Source organism: Capra hircus, chromosome 16 (genome assembly GCF_001704415.2).
Source record: "Capra hircus breed San Clemente chromosome 16, ASM170441v1, whole genome shotgun sequence".
NCBI lineage: Eukaryota > Metazoa > Chordata > Mammalia > Artiodactyla > Bovidae > Capra > Capra hircus.
In genome coordinates this window covers 26,656,421-26,684,015 of record NC_030823.1, presented here as the reverse complement: position 1 = coordinate 26,684,015, position 27,595 = coordinate 26,656,421, and the positions used below count along the sequence as shown (strand labels likewise).

General features: G+C 37.2%; 1 protein-coding gene across 1 annotated transcript in view; it reads right to left on the bottom strand.

The window, feature by feature from the left end:
- DNAH14 (dynein axonemal heavy chain 14) overlaps window positions 1-27,595 on the bottom strand; it is a 398,456-nt gene that overhangs the window by 314,441 nt on the left and 56,420 nt on the right. The window contains exons 10-12 of the mRNA XM_018059938.1: window positions 22,988-23,119; window positions 17,805-18,052; window positions 15,503-15,623 (exon numbers count right to left, since the gene is read on the bottom strand). Coding sequence (XP_017915427.1) covers window positions 15,503-15,623; window positions 17,805-18,052; window positions 22,988-23,119 — 501 coding nt within the window. The remainder of the gene's footprint in view (window positions 1-15,502; window positions 15,624-17,804; window positions 18,053-22,987; window positions 23,120-27,595) is intronic.

Sequence of the window (27,595 nt, the reverse complement as noted above, 5' to 3'; positions counted from 1 at the left end):
GGTTTTATTTCCACTTCTGCATGTGGGTCGTCCACTGGAATTTGCTCCTGAGGCTGCCCTGGAGGGCTTGGGTCTTCCCCAGTGAGGGCCAGGTGTGGAGGTGGTGCAGCTGCTTGTGTCGCAGGAGTTATGGCAGCACCAGATACTTGGGGGGTTGGCGGCTAAGACAGCAGGAAATATAGTGCTCTAGAAGGGCATGGCAATCAATATTGGACAATACACTTCAGTACTCTTACCTGGAGAACCTCCATGACAGAGAAGCCAAGCAGGCCACAGTCCATAGGGTCGCAAAGTGTTAGATATGACCCATATGTATAGACCCAAGACTATTTTTTTGCCTGTGGCAGCTCTGCCCCAGTGAGGGTTGTGAGGGTGGCACAGCTGCTTGGGCTGCAGGGACCCTGGCAGCGCCAAGTGTGCAGGGACACGGAATGCCTCTGCCACAGGCATTATGGCCCTATCAAAATTCTTTTTTCATTCCTCTTGTAGTTGGAGATCAGAAGGCCTCTTTGGCCAATCTTTCTCCATAGCTCCACCCACTCAGGCACTTAAAAGGGCTCCCTTGCCTGGTGTCCTTCTCTGTTGTTCCATGCGTCATGCACATAGAGAGGCCCCCTAGCTGGGGTCCTACTCTGTAGATTGGCACATCAGGCAATTACAGGGGCACTCTGGGTGGGGTCCTACTCTGTAGTTTGGTGCATCATTACTTAAAGGAGCACCCTAGGTGGAGTCCTACCCTGTAGTTCAGTGCATCAGGCACTTGATGGCCAGCCTATTGTTCAGATGCTGATGTTGGCATGTAGGGAGAGAGGTTATGGTGATGGCTCCACCTGCTACATGTGATTCAGCAGTATTGCCTTGCTTCTATGGCTGCCTGGCTTTCCTCCACAGGCATTTCCCACCACAATCTTCTCCCTCACATCCCCTCGATCTGTCTCTCCTCAGTCAACAGCAGCCCTCACCCTGGGATTGCGCCACAATCCCTAAACTCCAGCTCCCAACTGCTGTGCCTTCTAGGGGACCTACATCCTGTCCTGGGTATGTATGGCTGCAGCAAAAACTGTCTGATTTTCATTCCATTTAGACTGCCACAGATCAGCTGTTTCACTCTCAGCGTTAAACATTTCTCCTCTGACTCAGACAATTGCCCCAAAGTGGGGATCAGACTTCTGCTTCAGTTCCACCACCCACAGAGGGAAGGTCCAGTCCTTCTAACACTCCTGTTTTTTCCTCTAATTCTTTGTCCTACCAAGCTTTGTGTGGTTCTATATATTCTTTCCACTGGTCAGGTACTCCTGTCTGCTCTCAGCTGGTGTTCTGCATACACTTCGGTGTCTGAAGATGTATTCCTGATGTATCCATGGAGAAAGATGTACTCCACATCCACCTACTCTTCTGCCATCTTGTTCTCTCCCACTCTGGTATTCTTGCCTGGGAAATCCCATGGACAGAGGATCCTGGAAGGCTACAATCCATAGGGTCACAACGAGTCAGACACAGCTTAGCACATAGCATATAGATAAATATGCATAGGCTTATTTCCTTTGGTTGTATTTAATTATCTAGTAATTCCAGTACAATGTTGAAAAGCAGTGGTGAGAGGGAACATGCTTGTTTTTTCCCTGATCTTAATGAGAAAGATTTAATCTTATCATTAAACATAGTGGTCACCTCAGTTCAGTTGCTCAGTTGTGTCCAACTCTTTGTGACCCCATGGACTGCAGCATGCCAGGCTTCCCTGTCTATCACAAACTATTGGAGCCCACTCAAACTCATGTCCATAGGGTTGGTGATGCCATAAAACCATCTCATCCTCTGTTGTCCCTTTCTCTTCCTGCCTTCAATCTTTCCCAGCAACAGGTCTTTTCCAATGACTTGCTTCTTCGCATCAGCTGGCCAAAGTATTGGAGTTTCAGCTTCAGCAGCAGTCCTTCCAATATATACTCAGGACTGAGTTCCTTTAGGATGGACTGGTTGGATCTCCTTGCAGTCCAAAGGACTCTTGAGAGTCTTCTCCAACACCACAATTCAAAAGCATCAATTCTTCAGCACTCAGCTTTCTTTATAGTTCAACTATCACATTCTTACATGACTACTGGAAAAACCACAGCTTTGACTAGATGGACCTTTGTCAGCATAAAAAAAAAAATGTCTCTGCTTTTTAATATGCTGGCTAATTTGGACATAGCTTTTCTTCCAAGGAGCAAGCGTCTTTTAATTTCATGGCTGAAGTCACCATCTGCAGTGATTTTGGAGCCCCCCAAAATAAAGTCTCTCACTGTTTACCCATCTATTTGTCATAAAGTGATGGGACCAGATGGCATGATCTTAAGTTTTCTGAATGTTGAGTTTTAAGCCAGCTTTTCACTCTCCTCTTTCATTTTCATCAAGAGGCTCTTTAGTTCTTCACTTTCTGCCTTAAGGATGGTGTCATCAGCATATCCGAGGTGATTGATATTTCTCCTGGCAGTCTTGAGTCCAGCTTGTGCTTCCTCCAGCCCAGTGTTTCTCATGATGTACTCTGCATATAAGTTAAATAAGCAGGATGACAATATACGGCCTTGACGTCCTCCTTTTCCTATTTGGAACCAGTCTGTTGTTCCATGTCCAGTTCTAACTGTTGCTTCCTGACCTGCATACAGATTTCTCAGGAGGCAGGTCAGGTGATCTGGTATTCCCATCTCTTGAAGAATTTTCCACAGTTTGTTGTGGTCCACACAGTCAAAGGCTTTGGCATAGTCAATAAAGCAGATGTTTTTCTGGAACTCGCTTGCCTTTCTGATGATCCAATGGATGTTGGCAGTTTGATCTCTGGTTCCTCTGCCTTTTGTAAATCCAGCTTGAACATCTGGAAGTTCACAGTTCACATACTATTGAAACCTGGCTTGGAGAATTTTGAGCATTACTTTACTAGCTTGAGAGATGAATGCAACTGCGGTAGTCTGAGCATTCTTTGGCATTGCCTTTCTTTGGGACTGGAATGAAAACTGACCTTTTCCAGTCCTGTGGCCACTGCTGAGTTTTCCAAATTTGCTGGCACATTGAGTGCCACATTTTCACAGCATCATCTTTTAGGATTTGAAATAGCTCAACTGGAATTCCATCAAGTCCACTAGCTTTGTTCGTAGTGATGCTTCTTAAGGCCCACTTGACTTCACATTCCAGAATGTTTGGCTCAAGGTGAGTGACCACACCATCGTGATTATCTGGGTTGTGAAAATCTTTTTTGTATGGTTCTTCTGTGTATTCTTGCCACATCTTCTTAATGACTTCTGCTTCTGTTAGGTACATGCCATTTCTGTCCTTTATTGTGCCCATCTTTGCAGAATTATTCCCTTGGTATCTCTGATTTTCTTGAAGAGATCTCTAGTCTTTCCCATTCTATTGTTTTCCTCTATTTCTTTGCATTGATCATTCTATTGATCTAGAGTTAGCTGTATGTTTTCTATATATTTTTAATCAAGGTAAAGAAGTCCATTTCTATTCCTAGTTTATTCAGAGTATTTTTTTAACATGAATGCGTATTAAATTCTGCCAAATGTTTTTTCTATATCTATTGAAATGAGTATGTGATTTTTATTCTTTAGCCCTTTGCTGTGATGGATTACATTAATTGACTTTGAATGTTCAGTGAGACTTCAATATCTGGGATAAATACCACATTTATATAATTCTTTTTATTGATTGTTAGATTTAATTTGCTAATTTTTAAATGACATTTATATCTATGTTCATGAGAATTATTAGCCCATAGCTTTCTTTTCTTGCAGTGTGTTTACATGTTTTGGTATTAGGGTAATGTTGGGCTCACAAAACAAGTCAGAAAGTATTCTGTTTGATCAGACTCTGAAAGAGATTGTAGAGAATTGGTATAATTTCTTCCTTAAATGTTTGGTTGAATTCACAAGTGAAACATATGGATCTGGTACTCATAGGTTTATATTTCTTCAAAAAACTCATCTTCTAGCCAAGACTTTTAATACTATGTTGAATAGAAGTGGTGAGATTGGACATTCTTGCCTTGTTCTGGACCTTTGAGATACAAAGACCAATGGGACAGAATGGAGAGCCCAGAAATAAACCTATTCAAATTGGGTCAATTAATTAACAACAAAGAAGCCAAGGAAAGTCGATGGAGAAAATGAATCTCTTCAATAAATGGTATTGGGAAGACTGGACAGCCACATGAAAAAGAATAAAACTTGACCAGTGTCTTATACCATATTCAAAATTAACTCAAAATGGATAAAAGACTTGGACATAAGATCTAAAAATATAAAACATCTCGAAGAAAACCTAGGTATCAAGTTCCTTGATGCAGGTGTTGGTAATGATTTTTGATTTTAGAATATTATACAAAAAACTAAAGCAATAAAAACAAAAATAAGTAAGTGGGACTACATAATACTAAAAGGCTTCTGCAAACCCAAGGAAACCATTAACAAAATGAAAAAACAATCTACTGAATGGCAGAAAAATGTCTTAAAATCACATAGCTGATAAGGGGCTAATATCCAAAATATATATATAACTCATACAATTCAATAGCAAAACAACAAACAATCTGATTTTTTTAATGGGCAGATGATCTGAATAAATATTTTTCCAAAGACATACAGATGGCTAATAGGCACATGAAAAAAAAATACTCCAATCATTAATCATCAGGGAAATGCAAATCAAAACTATAATGAGATATCACCTCACCTGTTAGAATGACTGTTACCAAAAAGACAAGAAATAGCAAGTGTTTCTAGGGAGTGGAGAAAAGGAAAGCCTTGTGCATTACTGGTAGTGGTGTAGCCACTATGGAAAACAATGTAGAGGTTTCTCAAACAATTATGAACTACCATATGATCTAGGAGTTCTCCTTTTGGGTATCTATCTGAAGAAAATGAAAGCACCAACTTGGAAAGATATATGCATTCCATATTCATGCAGAATTATTTACAATAGCCAAGATATGGAAATAATTTATGTGTCCATAGATTGATGAATGGATAAATAAGATGTGAGATATATAAATAATGGAATGTTATATAAAAACTTTATACATAAAAATGGAAATCTTGCTGTCTGCATTAACATGGATGGACTTCAAGGGCATTATGCTAAGAGAAGTAAGTCAGAGAGAAAAAGATATCTTATGACCTCTCATACATGAAATCTTAAATTAAAAATCTAAGTTCATAGATACAAGGAACAGACTGGTGGTTGCCAGAGATCAAGGCTAAGGGATGGGTGGAAGAAATAGGCAGAGAGTAAAAAGTAAAAAAACAAAATGCAATTGATGTAAAACACACAGATATTTTTCAATCACTTGCAAAATAGTGACATATATATAAACACATTCATGCATATGTTAATATATATGACATAGGTACCCTATGTTTAATATATACACAAACACAAATATTAATGCATATCTATTTCTAAAATAATGAAAAATACCATACTCTAAATCTTTAAGATTAAACCAGTTAGCAGGACATATTCTTAGAACTTTGCATGAAATAATTTAAAATGAAAGCAAACTATCTGTGACTCATTTTTACTCAGCTGTACATTTAAATGCAAGATACAAAATATTGATTTAGCTAATTACAATGTAGTCTTTAAACTATGCATAAGTACTATTTCATCATCTTCACCTTTAAAAACCATAAAATATATGTTAAGGACTCATTCTGTTATCATAAATTCTCTTTCTCAAGATAACCAAAAACAGAAAAGAAAAAGTCTATTCTAGTATTTAAAAGCAACAATGAACACTGTAAACAATATAAATTTTCTATTATTATTCATTGAAAATATATTGTGTTCATCTCATAAGCATTTTTAGCCCACTCCAGTATTCTTGCCAGGAGAATCCTGTGAACAGAGGAGCCTGGAGGGCTGCTGTCTATGGGGTTGCACAGAGTCGGACATGACTGAAGCAACTTAGCATGCATGCATGCATTGGAGAAGGAAATGGCCACCCACTCCTGTGTTCTTGACTGGAGAATCCCAAGGACAGAGGAGCCTGGAGGGCTGCTGTCTATGGGATTGCACAGAGTCGGACACGACTGAAGCAACTTAGCAGCAGTAGCAACATAACCATTTTTAATATATAATGAGATCTAAGGAGGCCTTGCAAATAACTGAGAAAAGAAGAGAAGCGAAGGGCAAAGGAGAAAGGGAAAGATATATGCCAATGAACGCAGAGTTCAAGAGAAAAGTAAAGAGAGATAAGAAAAGCTTTTTATGTGAATAATGCAAAGAAATAAAGGAAAACAATAGAATGGGAAAGACTAGAGATCTTTTCAAGAAAACTGGAGATACAAAGGGAATATTTCATGCAAAGATGGGCACAATAAAGGACAGAAATGGTATGGACCTAACAGAAACAGAAGAGATTAAGAAGAGGTGGCAAGAATACACAGAACAACTATACAAAAAAGATCTTTATGACCCAGATAACCATGATGGTGTGATCACTCACCTATAGCCAAACATCCTGGAATGCGAAGTCAAGTGAGCCTTAGGAAGCACTACTATGAACAAAGCTAGTGGAGGTGATGGACTTCCAGTTGAGCTATTTCAAATCCTAAAAGATGATGCTGTGAAAGTGCTGCATTTAATATGCCACCAAACTTGAAAAACTCAGTAGTGGCCACAGGACTGGAAAAGATCAGTTTTCATTTCAATCCAAAAGAAAGAGAATGCCAAAGGATGTTCAAACTACTGTACAACTGTGCTCATTTCATATGCTAGCAAGATTATGCTCAAAATCCTTCAAGCTAGGCTTCAGCAGTACATGAACTGAGAACTTTCAGATGTTCAAGCTGGATTTAGAAAAGTCAGAGGAATCAGAGATCAAATTGCCAACACCCATTCAATCATAGAGAAAGCAAGGGAATTCTCCCAAAACATCTACTTTTGCTCCATTGACTATGCCATAGCTTTTGACCGTGTGGATCACAACAAACTGTGGAAAATTCTTCAAGAGATGGGAATACCAAACCACCTTACCTGCCTCCAGAGAAACCTCTATGCAGGTCAAGAAGCAACAGTTAGAACTGGACATGAAACAACAGACTGGTTCCAAATTAGGAAAGGAGTACATCAAGGCTGTATATTGTCACCCTGCTTATTTAACTTATATGTAGAGTGTATCATGTGAAATGTTGAGCTGGATGAATCATAAGCTGGAATCAAGATTTTTGGGAGAAATATCAACAACCTCATACATGCAGATGATACCAATTTAATGGCAGAAAGCGGAGAGGAACTAAAGAACCTCTTGATGAAGGTGGAAGAGGAAAGTGAAAAAACTGGCTTAAATTCAACATTCAAAAAACAAAGATCATGGCATCCAGTAACATACTTCATGGAAAACAGAAGGGGAAAAAGTGGAAACAGTGACAGACTTTATTTTCTTGGGCTCCAAAATCACTGCAGACAGTGACTGCAGTCATGAAATTAAAAGATGCTTGCTCCTTGGAAGAAAAGCTATGGCAAACTTAGCATATTAAAAAGCAGAGAGATCACTTTGCCAACAGAGGTCCATATAGTCAAAGCTATGGTATTTCCAGTAGTCATGTATGGATGTGATGGCTGGACCATAAAGAAAGCTGAACACTGAAGAATTGATGCTTTTGAATTGTGGTGTTGGAGAAGACTCTTGAGAGTTCTTGGACTGTAAGGAGATCGAAACAGTTAATCCTAAAGGAAATCAACCCTGAATATTCATTGGAAGGATGATGCTGAAGCTCCAATACTTTGACCACCTGATGCAGAGTGACTCATTTGGAAAGACTCTGATGCTGGAAAACACTGAGGACAGGAAGAGAAGAGGGTGATAGAGGATGTGATGGTTGGATGGCATCACTGACTCAAGGGACATGAGTTTGAGCAAACTCCAGGAGATGGTGAAGGACAGGGAAGCCTGGTGTGCTGCATTCCACAGGATTGCAGAGTGGGACATCACTTAGTGACTGAACAATAATAAGCAATCTATTTTCCTGTAAGAGCAGTCAGATGTGCTTTGAAGTTAAAAAACAAACAAAAGATGTTGGGTGTCCTAGACAAGTTCTTAAGCTAATCAAGGGTATAGGTGGATTCACAGTTCCTTACACCAAGACTGTTTTCTTTTCACATGGCTTCAGTTCCATTCTTGCAACATCTGTGGTCAATGGTGATATTGTTTTTATAGCTATTCTTGTAGGGGTGCTACGTGACATATTTCTGAGATTATATTTTTTATATCTGCCTTAATTTGGGGGGTATACTTATATGGATACTTGTCATCATGTTTGATCTTTGTTCTTCAAAGTTAAATTTCACTTTCATTGATAAATAGTCCTTCCTAAGTATTTGAAGACTCTGGTAGAGGTCAGCTACTTGCTGCAAACTATTGATGGGACTATGTCACCTCCTTTTTCTGAGCTGTGATGTAGGAAGGCAGTATTTACTTGGTGGACAGTTCATTTGAGTCAAGCCTGGAAATAAATGGGGTGACAGATTTTACAGCCTGCCTATTTGTGTTCTGTTTCTCCAATATGAATTTGGAAAGTGACCAAAAAGCATTAGGAATAAAGGGTATGGAATAAGATGAGCAATCTATTCTAAGAACATTCACCTTTATGTAAGAAGGGCTCAAAAAAGATGAGCTAACATTTTAAGTTGATTTCTCGAGTAGGCTAAGGGTAAATATTTTTCAAACATGCAACCTGACAACAGAATAAAAAGGAGATTATTTGGTAAATAAGTTCTATTATTCATTCATTCATTATGCTAAAGGTCCTTTCTTTAGATATATTAGGAAAAAAATCTCATAAAAGGTTAAAACAGTGACAATTTATTGCAATGAGTCAATATACTAAAAGTTGTATGATGTGTACCTATCATGTACCACTGACTTTTGCTTTATGTGCTTTCTTATTCAATCCTCTCAGTAGCACTGTAGATATGTATTATAATTGTTTGATAATACACTGAGGTTTGGTTTGATTGAAATGAACTGTTCAAGACTATACAGTCCTAATGTTAGAATTCAGCACTGTCTGATTCCAAATTACAGGTTTTTTTGTTATAATTGCTATTTAAGATGTAACAAGAGCTTGTTTACATATATAAACATTTGGGAGGGATCTTGAAAGTTCATCACTTTGTGCATATACCATATACAGTCAGCCCTCCTTGTCTGTGGGTTCCACATCCATAGATTCAACCATCTGAGGAACAGTTTTATTTTTAATTCTAGAAAGTTCCAAAACCCAAAACTTGAATTTGCCACATGCTGACAACTATTTACATTGTATTAGGTATTATAAATACTCTAGAGATAATTTAAAGTATAGATATCCTGGAATGTGAAGTCAAGTAGGCCTTAGGAAGCATCACTATGAACAAAGCTAGTGGAGGTGATGGACTTCCAGTTGAGCTATTTCAAATCCTAAAAGATGATGCTGTGAAAGTGCTGCATTTAATATGTCACCAAACTTGAAAAACTCAGTAGTGGCCACAGGACTGGAAAAGGTCAGTTTTCAATCCAATCCCCAAAAAAGGCAATGCCAAAGAATGCTCAAACTACTGCACAATTGCACTCATCTCATACTCTAGTAAAGTAATGCTTAAAATTCTCCAAGCCACATTTCAGCAATAAGTGAACTGTGAACTTCCAGATGTTTGAGCTGGTTTTAGAAAAGGCAGAGGAATCAGAGACCAAATTGCCAACATCCGCTGGATCATGGAAAAAGCAAGAGAGTTCCAGAAAAACATCTACTTATGCTTTATTGACTATGCCAAAGGCTTTGACTGTGTGGACCACAACAAACTCTGGAAAATTCTGAAAGAGATGGGAATACCAGACCACCTGACCTGCCTCTTGAGAAACCTAGATGCAGGTCAGGAAGCAACGGTTAGAACTGGACATGGAACAACAGACTGGTTCCAAATAGGAAAAGGAGTACGTCAACGCTGTATATTGTCACCCTGCTTATTTAACTTATATGCAGAGTACATCATGAGAAACCCTGGGCTTGAGGAAGTACAAGCTGGACTCAGGACTGCCGGGAGAAATATCAATAACCTCAGATATGCAGATGACACCACCTTTATGGCAAAGAGTGAAGAACTAAAGAGCCTCTTGATGAAAGTGAAAGAGAAGACTGAAAAAGTTGGCTTAAAACTCAACATTCAGAAAACTAAGATCATGGCATCCAGTCCCATCACTTTATGGCAAATAGATGGGGAAACAGTGGAAACAGTGGCTGGCTTTACTTTTCTGGGCTCCAAAATCACTGAAGATGGTGATTACAGCCATGAAATTAAAAGATGCTTACTCCTTGGAAGGAAAGTTATGACCAACCTAGACAGCATATTAAAAAGCAGAGACATGACTTTGTCAACAAAGGTCTGTCTAGTCAAAGCTATGGTTTGTCCAGTAGTCAGTCATGTATGGATGTGAGAGTTGGACTGTGAAGAAAGCTGAGTGCTGAAGAATTGATGCTTTTGAATTGTGGTGTTGGAGAAGACTCTTGCGAGTCCCTTGGACTGCAAGGAGATCCAACCAGTCCACCCTAAAGGAGATCAGTCCTGGGTGTTCATTGGAAGGACTGATGTTGAAGCTGAAACTCCAATACTTTGGCCACCTGGTGTGAAGAGCTGACTCATTTGTAAAGACCCTGATGCTGGGAAAGATTGAGGGCAAGAGGAGAAGGGGATGACAGAGGATGAGATGGTTGGATGGCATCACCGACTCAATGGACATGGGTTTGGGTGGACTCCAGCAGTTGGTGATGGAAAGGGAGGCCTGGCGTGCTGTGGTTCATGGGGTCACAGAGTCAGACACGACTGAGTGACTGAACTGAACTGAAAGGATGTGTGTAGTGAAAGTTGCTCAGTCATGTCCAACTCTTTGTGACTCCATGGAATTCTCCATGCCAGAATATTGGAGTGGGTAGCCTTTCCCTTTTTCAGGGGATCTTCCCAACCCAGGTATCTAACCCAGGTCGTCTACATTGCATGTGAATTCTTTATCAGCTGAGCCATGAGAGTAGCCCAAGAATACTGGAATGGGTAGCCTATCCCTTTTGCAGTAGATCTTCCCGACCCAGGAATCTAACCGGGGTCTCCTGCATTGCAGTGGAATCTTTACCAACTGAGCAATCAGGGAGGTTATATGCAAATACTACATCATTTTACATAATGAACTTGAGCTTCTATGGATTTTGGTAACTGTGGAGGTGAGAAGTGTGAAAGGTCATTCTGCAACCATTATCTACTTGGCATACTAATGGATGACACCTTGTAAAGATGACTTGAGATCCAGGTCCACATGGATTTACCTTGCCACATGCCTTTATAAGTTTTCTTTGCTATTTCTAAATGCAATATGTACTAAATGTCAGAACTTATAACACATAGTTAATCTGCAAATATTTTCAATCTTGAAGTAGAGACTCATTTCTGAAGAAATGTTAAAAATAATATTAAACACTCTAAGGACTGAATGTTCTCTCCTTTTTAAATGCAACACTCCAACTCTCACATTGTCATCTATTCTCTCACACAAAACAGCCTGATTCCTACATGACATATTCAGAGCCTGGCCTGAACAGACTCACTCACAGTGACTCTATTTAAGCCATACTTTTAAAGCTGCTCCCAAGAGACCCAGCTCAAAGAGAGCAGAGCAGTCTGCATTAGCTACCAATAGTCTATCTGAATGACAGGCATGTTTAATCTGTTTCCTTCAAATATCTGTGGTGCTTTGTCTCTTACTGATGGCACTGCCTATAAAACTACAAGGTTGTTAAGTCCCTTGATTTGGCTCCATCCACGGCTGGGGCACCTCTAAGGCAAAAAAAAAAAAAAAAAAAAAAAGGCAACGCAATGCTATTATGCCAAAATGTTAAGTTCACCTCTTTGGAAGATATTCATTTCGGCCAAGGCAATGGCCCCAGATAATCAGACTAGGATTCAAACTGTTTAGTCTGGAATTTGTAGCTCCTCATAATCTGTTCAACTCTACATTGTGGTATTCACACCAAGAATCCTCTGTTCCACATGACTTAATGTTATTCCTTTCTGCTCATAGTTTCTTATTCTTGCCTCTATACTCATGCTGCACCTATTTCTTGAGTCAGTGTCCATTTGATTAGGTGACCCAGAGATTATTTCCAACATAACACTTATATTCCCTGGCAATTATTCCACTGATCTATACGCACCATGCCTCTATTCAGAATGTTGACCTGGTAGTTCTACTGAGAGAGCTAAATAAAAAGGCAAGTATAAAAGCATGTAAAGCCGGCAACTTCAATTCAGATATCTGTCCTCTAAATTTTAGAAATTTTCTTCACTCTATGTGTATTTAATCCTATAATGCTCTCTACTTATATTAGAACTTTTTATACCCATGATTGGTGCCTGACCAAAAGAAAAATATTCCATACTAAAATCATTATTAACAAATTAAAAAACAAACAACACATTAGTATCTGTATTTTTGATGTATGGCAAATGATTATGGTCTATATTTTTAAATGGTTTTTGTAATTCCATAGGAAAAAAGAAAACTTCATCAGAAAAATGCAGATAGGACATCAAAAGATCAAAACTGAGAAATAAAAAGGCTAATAAGCATGAGAAAAATATTCAATATCATAAGCAATAACATAAATAAAATTAACTCTAGTTAATTCCAGGTCTCAGTTATCAATAGGCAATAACTAGCAAAAAATAGGACACACTTAAAAAGGCCATCTTTAAGAGAACAGAAGTTAGTATAAACTTGTTTGTAGAGAAATTCTGCAATGCATATAAATAGCTTTAAAAAGTCTGTAGTGTTGATTTAATGTTATTTCTAAGGAAAAATTAAAACAGTACATATCCTTTTATCTTGAAATACTTCTATTCCTAAGTCTGTATAAAGGAACTACTAGAAGCAACTATTAATAAAATAATAATTCCCATAGAGTACAGGTTAGGGATATAAAGCATTTGGGTTAAATCTAACAAAAAAAACAAAACAACAAAAAAAAAACTTGCACAAAATTTTCAAGGAAACAAAAATATAAAAGACATTAAAGAAGAGTTATACAGCAGAATGTTGGTAGCAAGACTCATTATCATAAAATATTAACTCCCCTGACCCCCTCCCCACCAGCTACCTATATATCTAGGCAATTTCAATCAAACTCCAAGTAGGATTTGATTCTAAAATGTATATGGAAATGTAACCGCCTGAGAATAAGCAAGACACTCTTAGAAAAGGAAGTGACTTATCCAGTATGAGACTGGCACAGGAATAGGCCAACAGGCAATAGAACACAGTCTGCAAACAGAAGACATATGTAGAAACACGAAATTAAATGATAAAGAGCTGCCATTGCAGATGAGCAGGAAAAGGATACAAATAAATAGTGTTTGGGCAATGGTTACTGGTATAGAAATAAATAAAAATAGATCCTACTGTCAGGGGAGTGTGTAATTTCCTTGGTTCTGTCTGGCTGCAACAAAAATTAGACGCGCTGGCCAGACCAGTGTTACAGCTCAGTTTCACTGGCAAGCAAAGAAAAATACATCCTCCAGGCGTGAAGGCAGGCCAACCCAAAAGACTGAAGAGAAGCCTCTGGCTCAGTTTTGTCTCCTCTTTTTATGTTTTTTCCCTCTTCCCCTAGAGCCTGCCCTATGTAAACTGGGCTAGCCAGGAGGGCTGTTTGTTTACCTGAGGTTCTCACTCCAGTCTTCGACCTTCCTTTGTTCTATTTCCGCGGGCTTTTCCCTTCTTTGTCTTTCAGCCACCGCCATTTTGGACTCCTTTTTCCTATTCTAGCTACCTAACACTACCATGCACCATACCAAAAAATATTTCTAGATAAATTTTAAGAGAATATTAAAAGTTTTATAAGAAAATACAGGGGGATAGCTTTATTACTCCAGGATGGTAGATAATTTCACACACCAATATAAATGAAAGGAATGATAAATTCTATTATATTGAAATTATGAATTATTGATAATCAATATACATTATCCAGGGAATAAAAATAGCATGTTTTCCAGTAGAAGGATTATATATATATATATACACTTACACACATATATATATAACATAGATTACATAGAATATATATGTAACTTCTAAAAAAACAATACACAGGTTAATAGGCAAAAGATACAGAAGATTAAATATGAATCTCCAATTTTTAAAAATGCACAAACAACTAAAAAGGAAATAAAAATGAAAACCATAGTAAAATGCCATTTCAAACCTATCCAGTTGGCAAAGACATTAAGTGCTGGTGAGGCTATGGAGCAATACAGTTGAAAATAAAGAACTCAGAGATTTCACTCCTTAGTAATAAATAAGTAGAAGGAACATATATGAGAATGTATAAAACAAAAACTGAAAACAGCCAAAATGTCCATCAAAAGTAGAATATGTTATTAATGTTTCATCAAGAAGGAATATATATATGTACATATATATGTATATATATATATACAGGAGATATTTAAGACTTTTTAAGTCTGGGTGACATTTCATTGGGTATTTACTTAATTATACTTTAAAGCATGCTGTGCTGCGCTGTGCTTAGTCACTCATTTGTGTCCAACTCATTGTAGCACAGTGGACTGTAGACCAACAGGATCCTCTCTATCCAAGGAATTCTCCAGGCAATAATACTGGAATGAGTACTCATTCCTTTCTCCAGAGGATCTTTCCAACCCAGGAAACAAAACTGGGGCTCCTGCATTGTAGGCAGATTCTTTACTGTCTGAGCCACCAGGGAAGCCCAAAAATCTACCTAAAATACTTTTTAAAGAGTATATAAAGTACATATTATACCATGCTAGCTCAAAAAAAAAAAATGCTACTATTGCCACATAGGGCATGTGTTTACCATGTAAAATTTAATCCTAAGAAAATAATGCTGTGGGTAGGAGTGATGGCATGAAAAAATTTCTTAATTAAAGTCTCCAGGATTCTTTCAATGTTTTCATATTTGGTCTGTGTTATTTTAAAGTTAATAACACAAGCAAAAAAAGTACTCTGGAAAAAGCAAAGAGAGAGGAATACAGTAATGGGAGTAGAAGAGGGTAGCTGCTACTTTAGACAGGGTGGCCTTCCTTAACTACTTTCATGTAAAATAGTATACATACATAAAATAGTTATTTGTTCCGTATTCCCTTATCTTCCTTTATTTTTTTCCACAGTACTCATCACTTCATTATCTGTTTCCTTCAGTAGAACAGAAGTTCCAAAACGTCAGGGAATTTCTTCTTTTTACTGCTATATTTCAGTGCCTAGGCCGATGCCTGGTATATAATAAGTACTCAGTAATGCATGAACAAATGAAACAAATGTAATTACAGCTTTCTACAGTGTGAGCAGATGTGTGTGTGTAACTGTGTGTTTCAGTTTCAATCATAAATCACAGTTTTAATTCCAAAAGTTATTTTTCATTTTACTTTAAATATCTATGCTTATACTTTTCAAAGACTATTTTACCTCATTGTCTTGTGTTTTTACTTCTGACTTTAGAACAGAATAAGCATATAAGTTTGAATTATCAAATTCTTCATAATCACTTGTCATCTTTCCAGTGAAAGCAAAGATGTCCTTATGTATGCTAGGTTAAGAAATGATAAGAAAAATAAATTCTTTTAAAAATCTTATACCTCATTAATATGCAGACTATATCAATAACTACACATTCCCACATAGAAGATACATAAGATGGCCAATGAAGAGATGCTCAGCATCACTAATTATCAGGGAAATACAAATCAGGACCATAGTGAGATATCACTTCACATAAATTAGGGTAGGTATTATTTTTCGTTTTTTAAAATATAATACCCACCTTAATTTGTGTGAAATGATATCTCACTGTGGTCCTGAACTATCCAAAAATGAAATTTAAAAAACAATTCCATTTACAATAGCATCAAAAGGATAAAATTCTCAAGAATAAGTTTTTAAAAAAATATATAAAATTCATATTGGTGAAAGAAATTAAACAATAGCTATATAAGTGGAAAGGCTCCCTGGTGGCTCAGATGGTAAAGAATCTGTCTGCAGTGCAAGAGACCCAGGTTCAATCCTTGGGCTGGGAAGATCCCCTGAAGAAGGGAATGGCAACCCACTCCAGTATTCTTGCCTCGAGAATCCCATGGACAGAGGAGTCTGGAGGGCTACAGTCCATGGGGTTGCAAAGAATCAGACACGACTGAGCAACTAACACTTTCACATAAGTGGAAAGATATTTCATGCACATAGATTGGAAAACTTTAAAGATGAAATGCCCCTCATATTTATCTACCTATCAAATGCAATCCCTATCAAAATTCCAGCTGATTTTTTTTTTTTTGCAGAAATTTGCAAACTTATTCTATAATACTATGGAAACTCAAGGGACACAGAATAGCCAAAGTAATGTTTTTTGACTAAAATGATGTTGCTAAAATTAGAGAGTTTGGACATAAAGTATTCCAAAATTTCAGTTCAGATTCCATGTTCACAAATTATAGTAGCTATATCTAGTTGTGAAACATAAGAAAAATGTTTTTTTAATAGTAGTATTCAAATAGAAGGTGCAAATATTCTGTATTCAATAGATATTACTTGAAATTGACTCAAATTCCAACTGAACACTGAGGCTCCTTCCAGAATCATTCTCAATTATCTTTATGGGGAACACATGTACACTCATAGTGGATTCAAGCCAGTGTATGGCAAAACCAATACAATATTGTAAAGTAAAATAAATAAATTAATTTTAAAAAAAGAGCTGGCTCTGAACTTTGAAAATATAGTGTACTAGGCATAGGATTAACAGGTTTCCAAATAAAAATACAGGACACTGGTTAAAATTTTAATTTCAGATAAACAATAATTTGTAGTATAGATAATAATTGGGACATGCTTTTATTAAAAATTATACTCTGACAGTAATCTGTAGAAGATTTACGTAGCAAAAACAGAACTATGTTCAGCAACACGGAACTGAACATTATTTTTCATATAAAGTTAAAAGTACATTGTATTTCCTTCCTGGCCACTTTGCTGAGTCCCCATCTCTTCGAGAGAGACAAAATTCATCTAAATTATTCCATCTGATTGATGACTGTCATTTGTAACTTTACTACTATTTCTACTTCTATTTGTAACTTTTCTACTATTGGGTATTCCTTTGGAGAAAGTGTATGGATTCATTACATATTCTAATGTATTGTCTATAGATTATAAGAAAAATCAAGCATGTATCTGCTGATACTTTTAAAGTTGATCTGTCTTTATACTTAGAAATGTCTTTTAATAGCAGGCTTCCCTGGTGGCTCAGATGGTAAAGAATCTGCCTGCATTGCAGGAGACCCATGTTCAGTCCCTGGGTCAGGAAGTTCCCCTGGAGAAGGAAATGGCAACCCATTCCAGTATTCTTACCTGGAGAATTCCACAGAAAGAGGAGCCTGGTAGGCTACAGTACATGGGGTCGCAAAGAGTCAGACATGACTGAGCGACTATCACTTACTGTTTATCTGAATTTCAAATTTCACTGAGTATCCTGCAACTTACATGGCAACTTGACTTGCATAATTTGGGGGAAATTTTTTGGAAAATTTCTCATGTTTTTATAAATAATATTAAATAAAACAAAGGGAGATAATAAGTTCAGATAATTGTAAAAACTGAGCACAAACAATTTTCTACAAGAGAATTTTCAAATTCTAGCTGATATTATTTTAAGTTACCAACATATTACAACAATATGATTACAAATTCCTTTTATAATTAGAAAAGTATGATTTACTTGATGAGTTTTTCATTCTTTTTTTCCACTGAAACTGGCATTCTAGCAGAATCACTAAATAATTCTACAAGTAGTGTGACTGCAGTGTTCATTAGTTGACGGGTGAGTTCCTGAAATAAATAGTCAACCAGCATCAAGAATCTAAAAATTACTTCTAATAAGCGTCGATAGGTAGGCAGCTTGAAATGTGTTGTATCTTCAAAATGGTTTGATTCAAAATATTCTTTAATATCTTTCTTTTCTGCCACCTACAATTCAACAAACAATTGAGAGACAAGTGATGATTTCCTACATTAATATGCATGATTTCTAACTTACAGTATTTTAATTAGTCTAAATAATACTGGAACTAAATATTAACAACTTTCTTCACTTTCTGCTTATACTGCATTTAAATGCCAGAGAAAAAGAAAACATCTCATGTTTTATGAAATCCATAAAGTTTGGTGTCTCATTTATAAGCAGATATGTCTATGGAACTCAAACAAGAAGTAAATACTAATGAATATCAATGCATTCCTAGATAGAGGGACCCTCCTCAAATACACTGACTTACCAGTAGAAGACAGTCAAATCTGAATATAAGATTTCCTAAAACCCAGTCCAACACTGCCGCCCCTATGCTAGGCTATAGCAATAAGACTTAAAAAAAAAATGCCTACACACAATTACATATTACATACATGCTAATAAATAATACAGAATTAAGAAAAATTCTGAATTCATCAAATCTAGAGTTTTATTCTTTATAATAAATAATTATATCTAAAGACAACTGATTTAGTAATTTATTAAAGAATGGCATGTTTTGATCAAAAATACGGGTGGCATCAGTACTACCAATACCACCAAAGATTTCTAAATTATGCTCCTAAAAATAATTCTAAAGTTACTCAAAATGGTTCCTTTTAGACATATTTCTTTTTATGACTGATGAACCTTCAAAATTCTAAAAATACTTGAAATTTTTGTTCTTTCATTGGTCATTCTTGCTTTTTATATTTTTGCTAGACTGGTATTTAACTTCTTGGTAAGTTTTCAACTTGTACCCTAATTTTTAAAACCATAATTTCATTAGCTTTTTATATTGCCTCTCTTTATGTTTCATTTTAGTATTTTTTTCTTTTAAAAAATTAATTCAGTTCAGTTTAGCCACTCAGTTATGTCCGACTGTTTGCGAACCCATTGACTGCAGCACACCAGGCCTGCCTGTCCATCACCAACTCCCGCAGTCTATTCAAACTCATGCCCATTGAGTCAGTGATGCCATCTAACCATTTCATCCTCTGTCATTCCCTTCTCCTCCCGCCTTCAATCTTTCCCAGCATCAGAATCTTTTCCAATGAGTCAGTTCTTCCCATAAGGTGGCCAAAGTATTGGAGCTTCAGCTTCAGCATCAGTCCTTCCAATGAATATTCAGGGTTGATTTCCTTTAGGATGGACTGGCTGGATCTCCTTGCAGTCCAAGGAACTCTCAAGAGTCTTCTCCAACACCACAGTTCAAAAGCATCAATTCTTTGGCACTCAGCTTTCTTTATAGTCCAACTCTCACATCCATATATGACTACTGGAAAAACCATAGCTTTGACTAGACAGACCTTTGTTGGCAAAGTAAGTCTCTGCTTTTTAATATGCTGTGTAGGTTGGTCATAGCTTTTGTTTGTGGGGTGACCCAAAAGTCTGGGGAGCTGGCTGCTCACTCCATTCCTATCCTGGCCAGAGAAGCTCTTCTAACCTAAGCAGTTCCCTCTTGGTACCGGGCAAAGCCAGCCATAAAAAATGAGTTCTTTATTGATACAATGGTTGCAACAGTTGCTTGAAGAAACTGGACAAAAAAATAGATAGGGTAGTTTCTACACCAATTACAGGCACAGCCTCACTGGATCTGACAAATGGAATACTAACTTTACTAATAGATTATGTTTTTATTAAAAAGTTTATCTTTTCAATGCTCTGAAAACTTAGTGTGCATAATGCCTGAATTTTTTATTGGTAAAATGGTGAAACTGACTATATTAACGATTCAAAACAAAGATTTTTAGTATTGATACCAAATTAGCTTTAAATGGCTTAATAACTATATCAGTACAAAAGTAAACTGTGATAGGTCTAGTAATGCTGGTCTTTTATTGAGAATTGGTGAGGCTAATGGAAATTCTGGCATCTGAGAGGTTAACCTATTCCCTATCATCACAAGGTATACTTTAAGTTAGACATATCTCACTTTTGGCTCTAGGTTTACATCACTGATAGTGACTATCCATTTCCATTTCATTAGTTCTACACTTGTGCTGTATTTCCCCAGAGCTAGGCTGTCCCAAACATTGCCCAGAAGAATGTTTTTCAATCTAGCTCTACTTTAGATTCACTTGAGAAGCTTTTATAGTGCTCCCGGGAACTGACAACTGACATTCATTCTGGAAATTGGGAAATAGGGAAAATTCTCTGACTGATGTAGCCACAAGGAACCCAGTAACTCAGTGGTCTATTACCCAGATTGAAGAGCTGTGTCACAATAGGGCTTAAGCCTCTGAGAAATAATATCTAATGAAAAAAAAATGCTTTATTGATACTTTCATTCCCAACGTTAGTTCTCAATTTTTTAATTTGGACACATTCTCAGTTTTATGATGTTCTCATCTTTATTAAATCTACATACTTCCATGGAGTAAATAAGTTTGGTGCATTTCTAAAACAGAGCTGGCAGTAAGTCTAGTAGATTCTTATCTGAAATTGATTTAAGTGAAAATATCTTAACCAATATTTATGGCCAAATCCAAGTGATGCTGAATGTGAGAAAGTAGACACAATATGAGTAATATTTCAGATAACCACGATGCTGCGATCACTCACCTAGAGCCAGACACCCTGGAGTGTGAAGTCAAGTGGGCCTGAGGAAGCATTACTACAAACAAAGCTAGTGGAGGTGATGGAATTCTAGCTGAGCTACTTCAAATCCTTAAAGATGATGCTGTGAAAGTGCTGCATTCAATATGCCAGCAAATTTGGAAAACTCAACAGGGGCCACAGGACCGGAAAATTTTCATTCCCATCCTCAAACTACCACACAATTTCACTCATTTCACACACTAGCAAAGTAATGCTCAAAATTCTCCAAGCCAGGCTTCAACAGTATATGAACCAAGAACTTCCAGATATTCAAGCTGGATTTAGAAAAGGCAGAGGAATCAGATCAAATTGCCAACATCCTCTGGATCATAGAACAAGCAAGAGAATTCCAGAAAAATTCTACTTCTGCTTCACTGACTACACTAAAGTCTTTGACTGTGTGGATCACAACTAACTCTAAAATTCTTAAAGAGATGGGAATACCAAACTACCTTACCTGCCTCCTGAGAAACCTGTAGGCAGGTTAAGAAACAACAGTTAGAACTGGACATAGAACAATGGACTGGTTCCAAATACAGAAAGGAGTACCTCAAGGCTGTATATTGTCACCCTGTGTATTTAACTTACAGGCAGACTACATCATGCAAAATGCCAGGCTGGATGAAGCACAAGCTGGAATCAAGACTGCTGGGAGAAATGTCAGTAACCTCAGATATGCATATTAAGGTAGAACGTGAAGAGGAACTAAAGAGCCTCTTGATGAAAGTCAAAGAGGAGAGTGAAAAAGCTGGCTTGAAACTCAACATTCAAAAATGAAGATCATGGCATCCGGTCCCATCATTTCATGACAAATACATGGGGAAACAATGGAACCAGTGAGAGACTTGCTTGTTCCTTGGAAGAAAAACTATGACCAACCTAAACAGCATATTAAAAAGCAGAGACATTACTTTACTGACAAAGGTCTGTTTAGTCAAAGCTATGGTTTTTCCAAGAGTCGTGTTATGGAAATGAGAGGTGATGATAAAGAAAGCTGAGCACAGAAGAATTGATGCTTTTGAACTGCAATGTTGGAGAAGACTCTTGAGAGTCCCTTGGACTGCAAGGAGAGCAAACCAATCAATCCTAAAGGAAATCAACCCTGATTATTCATTGGAAGGACTGATGCTGAACCTGAAGCTCCAATATTTTGGCCACCTGATGTGAAAAGCTGACTCATTAGAAAAGACCCTGATGCTGAGAAAGACTGAAGGCAAGAGGAGAAGGGAATGACAGAGGATGAGATGGTTGGATGCCATCACTGACTCAATGGACATGAGTTTGAGCAAATTCCAGGAGATGGTGAAGGCAGGGAAACCTGGCGTGCTGTAGTCCATTTGGTTGCAAAGAGTCAGACATGACTGTGCAACTGAACAACAGCAATATTCTACTACCATCTCAGTCACACCTCAGTAATATTTTTATTAATCCCTTTTTGATTTATGCTACCCTTGGCCAAATTGTCCCCATCTGTCTTCATATGACTGGGCTTGGGGAGGTTAGGGGCACTATGAGGAATAAGATAAAGAAGGAGAAGCCTTTTTTCACTGACAGAAAACAGGTCCACTTCATCTTCCTGTTAATACGTAAAGCCTTTAAGTTACTGCTACCCTGTATCTATCAAAAGTTCAATTCAGAGAAATAATATTTAAAAAATTTTTGAGACAGACCTAGTCCACCAATTCCTCCAGAGCCTCAAATGTCCACACAGACTCAGCCAAAGCAGCAGAGGTAGCAAGTTCTATAACTAGATGATATCGCATCAGTTCCTAATTGAATTGCACTTTGTGAATTATGATTTCATGCACTGTCATTTACTATACAGGAAACCTATATAAAATAATCCTATGAAATGAGTCACAACACACTGGGTAAGAATGCTTTGAGGACACTGTTATTATATTATCAAATCCTCTTTATTAAATCGTTAGGGAAGTTTTGTTTTACCTAGTTATATTTCTCTTGAATATGAGTTTTTATCTTGCACCCACTGTGAATTTTGTAACAAAGAATGTTTCCTTTAATAGATCAGCTCAAATTAGAGTGTAAGCATATTGAAGGTATATAAATATAAAATGTATATACAAGCATTTATGTGTGTGTGTATTTGCATTCTACACAGCACCTTGAAAAATCTTATATATAGTAAATGCACAGTACTAGTTGGTTGGCTAATTAACTACGTTTGTCCCTCTGTCCATTTCTAACACTTTTTCCAGGAATGCAATTTGGAGCAATAGTTTTAGTTGATACATAAAAACTGATAAACAGAGAGGATATAATCAAAGACTTACCTTTAAAATTGTAAGTTTTATTTCTGAAATTGCTTTATCCCTGATATCTTCAAGTTGTTTCAATGCCTGAGTAGCCTGGTGTAACTGTTCTTCACAAAATTCGTGTAGAGAATATGTTCGAAACTTATCCAGCTAATTAAATGATAGTAAATGTTCAGTGTTGAAAGTCAAAATTCATTTAAAAAAAGAAAATAAAATATCTTTCTCACTGCTTCATATCATAAAGAATAGCATATTTTATACTATTTTGTATATATCATATATGCCTTATATATTATTCAAATTTAAACAGTATTACTCAATCTAAGCAAACCTTGAAAGAAGACAGAAAAACACATCATTGTTAAATTCTAGTTAGCTTTAGTTAACTTTTAAACCAAAGCAGAAAAATTCAGAAGTTGATATGTTCATGAAATATCTATGAACTCAGGGCAATTGACAATCTTAGGAATTCGTTTTAACTTTGGAGCTCCCATTATCTGTAAAACTTAAAAATATGAACACTAGATGTAGGATAGAGAAACTAAAATTAAATAATTTAAATAAAGTAAATTACATTCTGAATTTATTCAGAATCCTGCATGGAGAAATTTCCATCAACTGTGTTGCTGAACTCCTCTAGTAATACATACACATAATTTTCACCTACTTATGTATATTCCATCATTCTTCCTCTTTCCAGTATTTTATTTTTCCCACATTATGTTAATTCTCTTTCCAAAATACATTTTCATCAACAAACATATAGACATCTTTATCCCTAGTTATAATACCTTATAAATTCTATATCTCCTTGGTTTCAATTATTCTTGTAAATCTTGTAAATCACTATCACATTAATTTCAGAAACTTTCAATAGATTTTGTTTATGAATAGTTCTAAAAGTTTACTCTGCACAGAAATCACCTGGCTTGTTAAAAATGTAAATTACTAGTGCCACTCACTTCGCCCTCCCCAAAAAGGGATGAGTCACAAAATTTTACAATTTTATTAAGCACTCAATACAGTGTCCAATAAAGCACAATCATTCTTACACAGGAAACATAATCAAAAGTCCCAATACTCTTTAGCTGGTTCTGTGGTCTTGCACATGTCACAATCTAGGATTTAGTTTGTCATTTGAAAGTAAAGTTTTAGATAAAATGATTCACGTATGTTCTTTCCCTTCTGCTGCTGCTGCTGCTAAGTCGTTTCAGTTGTGTCCGACTTTGTGCAACCGCATAGACGGCAGCCTACCAGGCTCCCCCGTCCCTGGGATTCTTCAGGCAAGAACACTGGAGTGGGTTGCCATTTCCTTCTCCATCTTTTCCTTCTACTTGTAAACATTTCAGTCCCTTTAAAGGTGTGAACGGAATGTCATCTGTCATATTATGAAACAGGATATTGTGGCCATCAAGTCAGTAGCTGCTGCTGCTGCTGCTGCTGCTAAGTCACTTCAGTCGTGTCCGACTCTGTGCGTCCCCACAGACAGCAGCCCACCAGGCTCCCCTGTCCCTGAGGTTCTCCAGGCAAGAATAGTGGAGTGGGTTGCCATTTCCTTCTCCAGTGCATGAAAGTGAAAAGTGAAAGTGAAAGTGAAGTCGTGTCCGACTCTTAGCGACCCCATGGTCTGTGGCCCACCAGGCTCCTCCATCCAGCCACCCTCAGCTGTGCACCCTGAGGGGATTCAGGATGGAGATAAGCAGGATACTAGCCCTAGATAGTTAAGGTGCATATCAAAGGAATGATTTCAATGGGCCCAGACTCTTGCATCTTCCCATACATAAAGAAGCCCTAAATTCATTAACCTGAGATGTCTTTATTTTTTTTATTTTTTTTTTTTTAGTTTTTTTTTTTTTTTAATTTTAAGATCTTTAATTCTTACATGCGTTCCCAAACATGAACCCCCCTCCCACCTCCCTCCCCATAACATCTCTCTGGGTCATCCCCATGCACCAGCCCCAAGCATGCTGCATCCTGCGTCAGACATAGACTGGCGATTCAATTCTTACATGATAGTATACATGTTAGAATGTCATTCTCCCAAATCATCCCACCCTCTCCCTCTCCCTCTCCCTCTGAGTCCAAAAGTCCGTTATACACATCTGTGTCTCTTTTCCTGTCTTGCATACAGGGTCGTCATTGCCATCTTCCTAAATTCCATATATATGTGTTAGTATACTGTATTGGTGTTTTTCTTTCTGGCTTACTTCACTCTGTATAATCGGCTCCAGTTTCATCCATCTCATCAGAACTGATTCAAATGAATTCTTTTTTACGGCTGAGTAATACTCCATTGTGTATATGTACCACAGCTTTCTTATCCATTCATCTGCTGATGGACATCTAGCTTGTTTCCATGTCCTGGCTATTATAAACAGTGCTGCGATGAACATTGGGGTACATGTGTCTCTTTCAATTTTGGTTTCCTCAGTGTGTATGCCCAGAAGTGGGATTGCTGGGTCATAAGGTAGTTCTATTTGCAATTTTTTAAGGAATCTCCACACTGTTCTCCATAGTGGCTGTACTAGTTTGCATTCCCACCAACAGTGTAGGAGGGTTCCCTTTTCTCCACACCCTCTCCAGCATTTATTTCTTGCAGATTTTTGGATTGCAGCCATTCTGACTGGTGTGAAGTGGTACCTCATTGTGGTTTTGATTTGCATTTCTCTAATAATGAGTGATGTTGAGCATCTTTTCATGTGTTTGTTAGCCATCCATATGTCTTCTTTAGAGAAATGTCTATTTAGTTCTTTGGCCCATTTTTTGATTGGGTCGTTTATTTTTCTGGAATTGAGCTGCAGAAGTTGTTTGTATATTTTTGAGATTAGTTGTTTGTCAGTTGCTTCGTTTGCTATTATTTTTTCCCATTCAGAAGGCTGTCTTTTCACCTTGCTTATATTTTCCTTTGTTGTGCAGAAGCTTTTAATTTTAATTAGATCCCATTTGTTTATTTTTGCTTTTATTTCCAGAATTCTGGGAGGTGGGTCATAGAGGATCCTGCTGTGATTTATGTCTGAGAGTGTTTTGCCTATGTTCTCCTCTAGGAGTTTTATAGTTTCTGGTCTTACATTTAGATCTTTAATCCATTTTGAGTTTATTTTTGTGTGGGGTGTTAGAAAGTGATCTAGTTTCATTCTTTTACAAGTGGTTGACCAGTTTTCCCAGCACCACTTGTTAAAGAGATTGTCTTTACTCCATTGTATATTCTTGCCTCCTTTGTCAAAGATAAGGTGTCCATATGTGTGTAGATTTATCTCTGGGCTTTCTATTTTGTTCCATTGATCTATATGTCTGTCTTTGTGCCAGTACCATACTGTCTTGATGACTGTGGTTTTGTAGTAGAGCCTGAAGTCAGGCAAGTTGATTCCTCCAGTTCCATTCTTCTTTCTCAAGATTGCTTTGGCTATTCGAGGTTTTTTGTATTTCCATACAAATCTTGAAATTATTTGTTCTAGTTCTGTGAAAAATGTGGCTGGTAGCTTGATAGGGATTGCATTGAATTTGTAAATTGCTTTGGGTCGTATACTCATTTTCACTATATTGATTCTTCCGATCCATGAACATGGTATATTTCTCCATCTATTAGTGTCCTCTTTGATTTCTTTCATCAGTGTTTTATAGTTTTCTATATATAGGTTTTTAGTTTCTTTAGGTAGATATATTCCTAAGTATTTTATTCTTTTCATTGCAATGGTGAGATGTCTTTAAATAATAATCTTTTGATGTTCCAACTACCTGGTTCTCATTGCAAGATCCCCTATATATTCTGGCTCCTCCCTTACCCCTTCAAAGCAGTCCCTCAGATATACCTGACAGACTCCCTCCTCTGCTTAATTTCTCAAAAAGTTTGCCAAATAAAACATTCTCAACTTTTAGGCTGTACAGTTTTTTTCAGTCAACAAAGATGTGCTTGCATTCCAGCAGTGTATTCTGGCACACTTGTGAATTCCATTCATGGCATTAACTTCTAAGCAATTCCATCATATGCATTCTTAACCTTGCTTTATTCTCCTTCCCTCCTCCATTGTCAATCCTCATTGCAATCTGCATCCCCAGCTTTGTGTAGTCCCTTAGACCTAGTGTACAACTGGCCATCTTCGAATTCCTGAGCCAGGCTCAGTTCTTGGTCTATGAATCTCTGTTCTCCTTCCATCTGATCCTGGCTTCTCCAGTCTTAGAAACTCCCATTCTTACAAAACGTCCTCACAATCCCCACTAGAAGCACCCCTGCCTTAAAGGCAGGTTCAGTTCCTACTTTTCCCTTATGCTGTTGTTCTTGATCTGATATTTAAGACTCAATGTAACTTTCAAATCAAAAATACATTGAATATTTTACACAGATTCATACCCCTTACTTAACTGTCCTATTCCCCCCCGCCCTCTCTGGCTATTCAAATCCAGCATAGCCTAGCTTATAGTAACTTTCCTTCACAAAGCATGCCCCAACCTTATCTCTAAAAATGGTTAATATCTACTTCCTCTGAACGTCTGTGGTATGACTATTTTACAAGTATTATTTGCAAGCAAATATTCCTTGTCTTACATTTTGCTAACTGATTAGCTAGAATGATTAGAATTAGTTATCATTTTTATATATAAAGAATTATCTCTTTTAATAAACTACAG